The following is an 8,103-nucleotide window of genomic DNA, read 5'->3' on the forward strand; positions in this document are numbered from 1 at the left end:
CCCCTCCCTGAGCTGGTGCTCCTGGCCCAGAGAGCAGGGAGGCAGGGGAGCACGCCCCGAGCCCACCCGCAGGACCTCCAAGGGCGCCTGGGCTGGGGGGCAGGGGAGCCCGCACCGCTGTCTCTGGAAGGCTGCAACAGGCAGGCAGTCGTAGGAACCTGACTGTCGTCGGGCGGAGGAGGGAGTCACAAGTTTCTTTATGTTTTGAGTAATTGTTTCCTGTTTTGCTCAGCAGCACAAGTAATTAAGAGGACATTTGTGAGCGCTAATTTGGATCACACTTGTGCGCACGTGTGAGAGCGAGAGCCAAAACATGCCCGGCAGCCTGTCGCCGAGGAGGGGCTGGGAAACAGGATGGGGCAGAGCGCGGGCGCGAGCGAGCTGCAGCTGGCAGCAGCGTGCTGATCAGGCCCTCCGAGCGGCTGGCAGCTGTGACTGCTGTCACGCCCACAGTGGTCCGTGCAGTGCATGGGGTCTGGTGTGACCTGGAGTCGGGTGGCACGGCGTCCCTCGGGCCAGGCTGCAGCTGGCACTGGTACCTGCTGCCCTGCGGCCTTGCCCACCCCGAGCCCTCCCCCGTGCTCTCTGGGAGCCGGCTCTCGCCCTGGGAGAGCCCGAGATGGGACGCGAAAGAGCATTTGCTCTCCACCTGCCAAAGCTGCAGGTCAGAAGCCGAGGGGCTGGGGAGCAGGGCACCGCGCCCCACTGCCCTGCACCCCCCACCCCCCCCCGCCATGGGCCTGGCAACTGTGTGAGTCCCCCGTGCGGCTGCGCCCACGTCTGGCAGATGGGCGGCAAACACGCGTAGCCCCTCGGGGACCAGAGCCATCTAAGTCACTGCAAGAATCTCTCTCTCTCTCTCTGGGCTCGGCCAGTGTTGGCGGATCGGTCCCTTTGCGGAAGGTCCGTGCGTGAATCCTCTCTGTCCCGGCCCAGAGGCAGCTCCAGAACCCGAGGCACGCTGACACTGTCCCTGCTGGGTCCTCCACACGTGTCTCCGGTCTGTCGTGCCAGTAATCAAGACATGAAATTACCCAAAGTGAAATTCACAGACAAGAAATACTTTAATTAAATATCGTGTAAAATGAACATTTTATACAGTTAAATATCTGAAAAAATGTACAGATAAAACAATCTTATCGTAGGGTCTATAACAGCCAACTCTACCACTTAGTGAAGCACTCGGTTCTGAGACGGCGAGCGAGGAGGCGCTGACTGACTGCTCTGGACACGGACGGGGGGCAGGTGGGCAGGCCGGCGAGCCGGAGCCGCTGGGCTCGGCCCCTGACCGACACAGAATGGGGCGGAGCGACTGAGTTGCCGGGCCACTCCCTTTTCCACGTAGCTAAGCCCCGCCAGCCATTCAGGGCTGAAGTGGGGCCTGCTGACGGCCGGGGACACTCGGTTTCCTTAGTCCCTGGAGGGAACACTCTTCTAAGTTGGGCATCGTTTTGCTTTTTGTCAAAGTTTTTTAAAAGTCCCTCCTTTCTGTTTTCAATTTGATGTGTGCGGCAGTGTGCCACATCTGCGGGGCACTGAACCCAGAGGGGAGAAAACGCAGCCCCGCGTGGCCTCGAGGTGGGTTTGGCAGGAGCGGGCCCGGTTCCGCAGGGGCAGCCCGTGCTTTGCGGTCTGACCCTACACAAAAGTATTGTTCAAAAAAAATGGAAAGCTGGGGCCATTTTCATACCCCCCCACCCCTCTGGGGAGGGGAGGGGAGCGGGGGGGCGGCAGAACGCAGCTGCAGCGTCTGACGCAGAGGGAGCGACACGGGAGTGGCCAGGTTTGTGCTTGTGTGCGAGTGTGTGTGTGTGTGCGCGCGCACGCGTGTGCGCTCCGCACCTCTCCCAGCACAAGTGGATTCGCAGCGGCGGTGCAGGCCTGGGGGCCGACAGCACGAAGGTTCTGGGGAGAAGTCCACTTTTAAGGCATCAGAAAAGTTCATGTGGCAGACATTTTAATTAAAACATCAGAAGTAAATTTTATTTTAAACTTTAGGCCTCTGAATTTTTCCAGTAAACACAGTTCAGCTATGTGGCAAAAGTCATGGGTGGCAGCTAAAATGACTTTTTTACATTCTACCAAAAGATAAAATGAAGTAAGGACACAGCCCCACAGTGCTGCCTGCTCACGGCCGCCCCACATGCATGGGCCCTACTAGGAACTGGCACGGCCGGGCGGCACCGTTCCACTTGGACTACACAACGAAGTTTTTCTTCAAAAGTATTTGTTCAGATAACTTAAAAATAATATAAAAATAAACAATGAATTTGACTTTTCCTCAAAATAAAAAAAAAGAAGGATGGAAAGTCTAAACAATAGCAAATGTTTTAAGTACAAATAAAAGCAATGACACTGGTTCATTCGGACAAAACCGATCGAAGAGACGGTCCGGGCGCGGCGCGCCTCCCAGCACCGCGACACCAGGCCGTGACCCAAAGCCAACGCGGACGAGAGAAAGGAAAAGAAGGCGGCAGGAAAAGCAATGTACAAAATCTCAACGATAAATACAATATTTATAATTGATATGTTACAAAATAAAGTCCCTTAGCAACTGTAAGTGTTCATGGAAAAGTGTTGAATGAGACCATTTTATTCCTTATAAGACACATAAGGAATAAAACTTGTTTCTTTTTCTAAATATTTAAGTGACTCTGAAAAAAATTCAAGACAAGTGTATAAATATTTAGCTACAACTTTGGCAAAATCACAAAAGTCTACAATTTTATAACCACATACAAAACACATTAGGGAAGAAGGATCTAGAAGTCGAAAGGACAATTCCTGGTACAAGAAACATGGACCTCACAGTAGCCTAAGATTGCAATCGTATACAGTACTAGCAAAAGTGGAAAAGATGTCGCAGATCACGCTTGCGTAACAGGAAGCTCTAGCAGTGAAAGAGTATTTTAACCAACAGACAGTAGCATTTTCTCCTCTGTCAGTGTGCTTGTTGAAGGCAAGAGAGTTCAATATCAAAGTTACAATTTCTAACTACAATAAGTTACAAAGTTCCATTTCATTAAGATGAAGGTAAGCAATGGTCAACCCGCCCTCCCCCCCTGCCACCCCAAACCCTAACCATATAGTCATCCTCTCTTCCAGTTCGATGGCTCATACCTCCTTGGCCCCCTTGTTCACCACAAAAAAAATATTTCACATTATAGAGAGATGCACAACCATTGTGAACCGAAGGATGAGCACAGGGAAACGTGTGGAGGCGTTATCACCAGCGTCTCGTGACAACCGAAATGGTGCACTCACAAAGCTTCTCCCAACACATAGCAAGGACTAGACAGGGCCAAGACGGGGTCAGAAACTCGGTACAAAATAGGCGTCGCTTTGCTTTCCTTGTTCTCCAGGACTGAGAGATGTGAAAATAGGAGAAAAGTTCGGTCAGTAAAATGGAATTGTTCATGAGGAAGTAGGCTGTTTGCATGTCGGTTCTTAACAGTTTAAATAAAATCTTTAAACCAAGTCTTTTGCCGCATCTCGACTGCTGCCGACGTATTTGAAGATGCCGCCTCCACCAGCGTGTCTCAATACACGAAACGCGTCCCCTGAAGTCCGTCCTTGGATGCTGGGCGCTGCGGAAGGTAAACAAAGGCCCCTCACATCGGCGGGACTACCAGCCCAGACATAGCTGCAAGAGAGAGACGGGCCGGTTACCGGGCAGGCCGGGCCGGCCGGGCCCGGCCTTCTCCGTGTGCTTTCCTCCCTGGGTCTCTGCACGGCCCTCCGATAACCAGCCTCAGGCGTGGTTACGGCCCAGGGGACCCACTTTCGGGGATGGGGTGCACGCGGGGACGGAGCCCTGCGCCCGCCTGGGAGGCTCCTGCGGCTGGCCCTTCGGCGTGGGAAGGCAGAGCTTCCCACACCCCTCAGTGGCTTGTGTGCGGCAGATGGAGGCCCAGGCTCCCCAGGGGCCGCTCTGCCCACGGACACGAACCAACCTGCCCTCTCTCCCTAGGTGCGAGCCGAACACGCCTCCATCTCCCCTCTGTGGGTCACTCAGTATCGTAATGGTGAGTCGCAGGCCCTCCACGGTCAAAGCTGCTGCACAGCCCCCTGCGCCGCCCCCTCTAGGCCAGGGGAGCCCCCCGAGGGGACCGAGTCACAGCTGGGCCTCAGGGGGCTGTTTTTTCTCTTCTCAGAACGAGAGAGAGAGAGCCCCGTGCCAAAACACCCAGTGCAGGGCAGGCCGTCCGGTGGGGTCCTGGCGTGATGTTGCTTACAATCTTTTACTTTAGTGTTGTTTGGCTTTTGTCAGAGGGTGGTTCTCGTTAATTATGTATAACACATTAATACGTCTGTTCATGTAGTGACGCGAGCTTCAATTTCTCAGCTCATTAATTTCAACACTACTAATTTATCCCCGACTCACCGTTACAACGTTAGGGTCTGGAGGCCCCGTGTGTGTGCACACGGCCGTGCGGCCCCAGCCGTCACCGGGCCCTGGCACCGTGCGGGCGGTGGACGGGCCGAGGCACCGGCCTGGGAAGCGGCTCTGGACCAGGGGCCGCTGCCAGCGGGGGGCGGAGCGGCAGAGCCCAGGGGCCTGGGCGTCCCCCTCACACACTGACAGAGGTGGTGAAGACAATTATTTCAAATCACTGATACCTTTCCAGTTCCTTTTTTGAGCATTAGTTCATCAAAGTGAAATATGCCACCGACTTCACAAAAGGGCCAGTTTGTCTTCTCCACGGTAGCGTCCTCAGCACTCAGCAGAGAGCCTGGCACATAGTAGGCGCTCAGTAAATACTGGTGGAACGGATTCATGTGTTTAAAGGAGTTACTGGGTTTGTTTTTTCACCAGGAGGAGCACATACCAAAGGTGTCTGAAAGAGGCCAGATGACGGCCACTTACTCTCAGTGCCTGTGGGCCTCAGGGCATCCTGAGAGCCTCGTGCAAGCTGGGGCACTCACAGGGCCCTGCCCTGCACAGCACAGCCGCTGCCCAGAGGGACCCAGAGGGACCCAGAGGGACCGGCCCTGGGCCGGCGCTGGGGGCCTGGGTCCGCTGCCCTCCCCAGGGACGGCGGGCGGGCCCCTGGTCTGTTACTCCCAGCAAAGGAGGACAGACTGCTTTGAGATGGGCCCCGTGGGCAGCACGAGGACCCTTCATCCCTGTCCTGGGCGACTCTGCTGCCTCTCACATCAGGAGTCTCCGACCCGGGGTCTCAGGCTTGGGCTCGGGCTGTGGGAGCCCTGGCCGTGTAGGCCTGTCTGCGGAAAGGGGCTGAGCGCAGACCCCCGCTCCACCAACCACACGCCTGCTCCGCCCCACGTGGCGCCAGCCCCTGACCGGCACCACGAGGACACCCAGGCTCTGTTGGGAGGCTGAGGACGGGCTCTCCTCACCCAAGAGGAAGAATGTGGGAGTCATCTCCGTGAGTGGGGGGGGTGGGCGGGGCTGCTTCCTGGCAGACCACAGGGAGCATGCAGTGGCCAGGAAGTGCATGGACTCCAAGAATGTGCCCAAAGGCAGGGCCGGAGCCCCCACCCCCCAGGGACGTGCCCAGCACTGGCCTCCACCCCTGGCAGCAGGGCCCAGCCTGCCCCCCAGAGGCCACTGGGGACAGTCCCACCAGGACTCCAGGAGCCCCCCAGGCCCAGCCTCAGGCCACGCGCGCACGCCCCTCACCTTGGAGCCCGTTCCCGTTGGCGCTGGTGCAGGAGGGAGGAGGAGAAGCTTGCGGCCGGACCACGGGCGCAAACGCGCTCTTTTGTTTCACTGCGGAGATGACATTGGCAGGTGAGAATGAGAAAATGCCGTGCGCACCGCTACAGTTTGAAGGGAGGGTGACCGAAGAGGCTGCCATGGTGGGGCTGGACGGCACTACTGCAACAAAGCAAACACGGTCAGGACGCGCGGCGCGTGCGGGCGGCACGGCGCAGGGAGCCCGCGGGCCGCCGGGGCCGCCGCGGGCCGCGGCACGAGCGCGCCACGTCTCTGGCGTGGCCCCTCTCTGGGCAACAGGCAAACGCTCGTGTCGGACTCGGTTCCAATTGGGCGGCCCCGTTCTGTTCCGATTTGGTCTGGGCTTCCAGTGCGGTCTCGCGGGGCCCGCGGGAGGTCAATTTACTGTCGCCACGTGGGTGCCCAGCCTCCACAGCCACCCTTCCTTGTGTCCAGTAGCTCACATCACAGAACATCCAAGCAAGGCACACATTTGACTTTGCAGTGAAAATGAATCTGTGTGATGACGTGTGACAAAAACAGACACTTACTGCCGTAGGGAGAGTTAGCGGAGGAGCCATTAAGAAATCCGGGCGAGCCAGGGACCCCTAGATTGGCCATGGCGCCAGTTCCATATCCATTCATGCTAGTGCTGACTGTGTTGTAATTGGACTGCTGGGGGGTACTGCTGGGCACGTAGCCTCGCGGGGACACGCTGCTCGTATTGCGACTGTAGCCGACTGTTAAAATCCCCCCCCGGCCAAAAATAACATCATTATCAGGGAGAGACACTTGGGGGGGGTTTCCCCGCAAATCTCCAGCCTAGAGTAAACATTCGCATTGACCTCACGCTGCACTTAAGCCCCTACACCCCTGGCAGCTCCGCCGACCTCGTCGCGCCGACCCTGCACCTGTCTCCGCCGGGCCTGGCCCGTGTCTGCCGGCCTGGCTTCGATCCGGTCGTCAGCTGCTCCTACGGTTCTCTAGGAGCAATTACCAGCAGCCTGGACTCCCGGTCTGCCCCCCACTAGGTGAACTTTCCGCCTCTGCAGACCCTCAAATGCCACGGCTGACAGGGACGGCTTGTGTGTGGCCATAACGCCCCACGAAAGGCTGTTCGGGGGTCTTCATTTCCAGACTGCTCTTACACTTCAGTGGGGGGAGGGGAGGAGGGGTGTGCGTGCATGCAGGCCCAGCAGCGCCACTGAGCTGTCCCATGATCACTGCCTGCCCAGGTGTGTGCAAAGGGGACCGGAAATGGACTCAAGGAACTGACTCAGATAGCAGGCGCTGCGCCCCCCAGCTGCCTGGGCGGGGGGGAGAGGTGGGCCTCTGGACAGGCTTCACACCTGTTCGCTCCAAACTGAGAAACCAAGTCCCGCCCACACAGCACACCCGAGGAGGGTCCCACCGGCTGACAAGGTCGCCATACCCTATGGCTCACCCCAGCCTTTCAGGAAAGCCGAGTTGCTTACAAATAAACGTCTAGCAAACACCATAACCTGAGTGGAAGCTGACGCGGTTGCTAATGGGTCCTGGGTCCTCTGCTTTCTGCCCGGCAGTGTGGGCAGAGCCACCCAGGCCAAGTGCTGTCCACAACCCCACTGGACTCGGGGCAGCCTAGCTGCAGCCAAGTCTCACCCTCCCCACGCCCCACGCAAGGGGTCAGGGGAGGGGATCGGGGCAGGTGTGTGTCCCACCCAGCCACCTACCTTGGTCATTGGCTTGCGACGTCTCCGACACATTCACAGCTAGCTGGCTGCTGAAGGAGTTCACGCCCATCATGCCCGTGTGCGCGGGGGTGTTGCCCAGCGTGGGGATCTGGTTGTGATTGCGAGGGACACTGTACAACGCCTCTGCAATGTCAGCCGCCCGCTTCAGGATGATCTCCTGGGGTGGGAGGGGCGCCTGTCACCAGAAGCCAGGCTCTGCAGGAAGCTCCTGGCCCCGGGAGCCGGCCCCAGGCCTGCGCCTGCCCCGGCCCCGCCCAGCGCAGGCCCCGCCCGCCCAGCCCCTCCACCACACCTCCCTGGGACAACAGCAGTGCACCAGGGCTTGGAGCCCACTGGGACAAATGTACTTTTCAATGGGAACTGAAATTCCCTTGGGAAAATAACTTAAAGGTGCGGCCCACCTGCAGCCACAGGCCCCAGTGCGCATGGAGTCAAAGGAGAGTCCCTGGCTGAGTCCCCAGATCCCACAGCCCCAACAGGCCCTGTACCCTCCCCCATACCCGGCCCCTGAGCCCCCTGGGTGGATGTCAAGGGGTCCTCTTTTCAGTGACAGGTTCTGCTTCCAGTCCCTGACCCTGGCCCTGGCCCTGGCCTGTCCTCCTCTCCTGCAGTTAGCACGGGGCACCCACGACCCAGAGAAGCTTTCTCACACCCAGCGCTCGGGCAGCCGCGGCACCCAGGCCACGGGGC

General features: G+C 58.3%; 1 protein-coding gene across 12 annotated transcripts in view; it reads right to left on the reverse strand.

Moving 5' to 3' along the window:
- Positions 1-1,696: 1,696 nt before the first annotated feature.
- EBF3 (EBF transcription factor 3) overlaps positions 1,697-8,103 on the reverse strand; it is a 108,139-nt gene continuing 101,732 nt past the window's right edge. For 2 of the 12 annotated variants that reach the window (XM_037051211.1, XM_037051214.1), the window contains exons 13-17: positions 7,393-7,570; positions 6,232-6,420; positions 5,645-5,842; positions 4,621-4,733; positions 1,697-3,643 (exon numbers count right to left, since the gene is read on the reverse strand). In XM_037051211.1, the coding sequence (XP_036907106.1) occupies positions 3,626-3,643; positions 4,621-4,733; positions 5,645-5,842; positions 6,232-6,420; positions 7,393-7,570 (696 nt within the window). In that variant the 3' untranslated portion in view covers positions 1,697-3,625. The remainder of the gene's footprint in view (positions 3,644-4,620; positions 4,734-5,644; positions 5,843-6,231; positions 6,421-7,392; positions 7,571-8,103) is intronic. The other 10 variants (XM_037051216.1, XM_037051218.1, XM_037051215.1 and 7 more) reach the window with 6 other exon arrangements.

The sequence above is a fragment of the Sturnira hondurensis genome, unplaced genomic scaffold, assembly GCF_014824575.4.
Source record: "Sturnira hondurensis isolate 20B ecotype Veracruz unplaced genomic scaffold, ASM1482457v3 Scaffold0007208, whole genome shotgun sequence".
NCBI lineage: Eukaryota > Metazoa > Chordata > Mammalia > Chiroptera > Phyllostomidae > Sturnira > Sturnira hondurensis.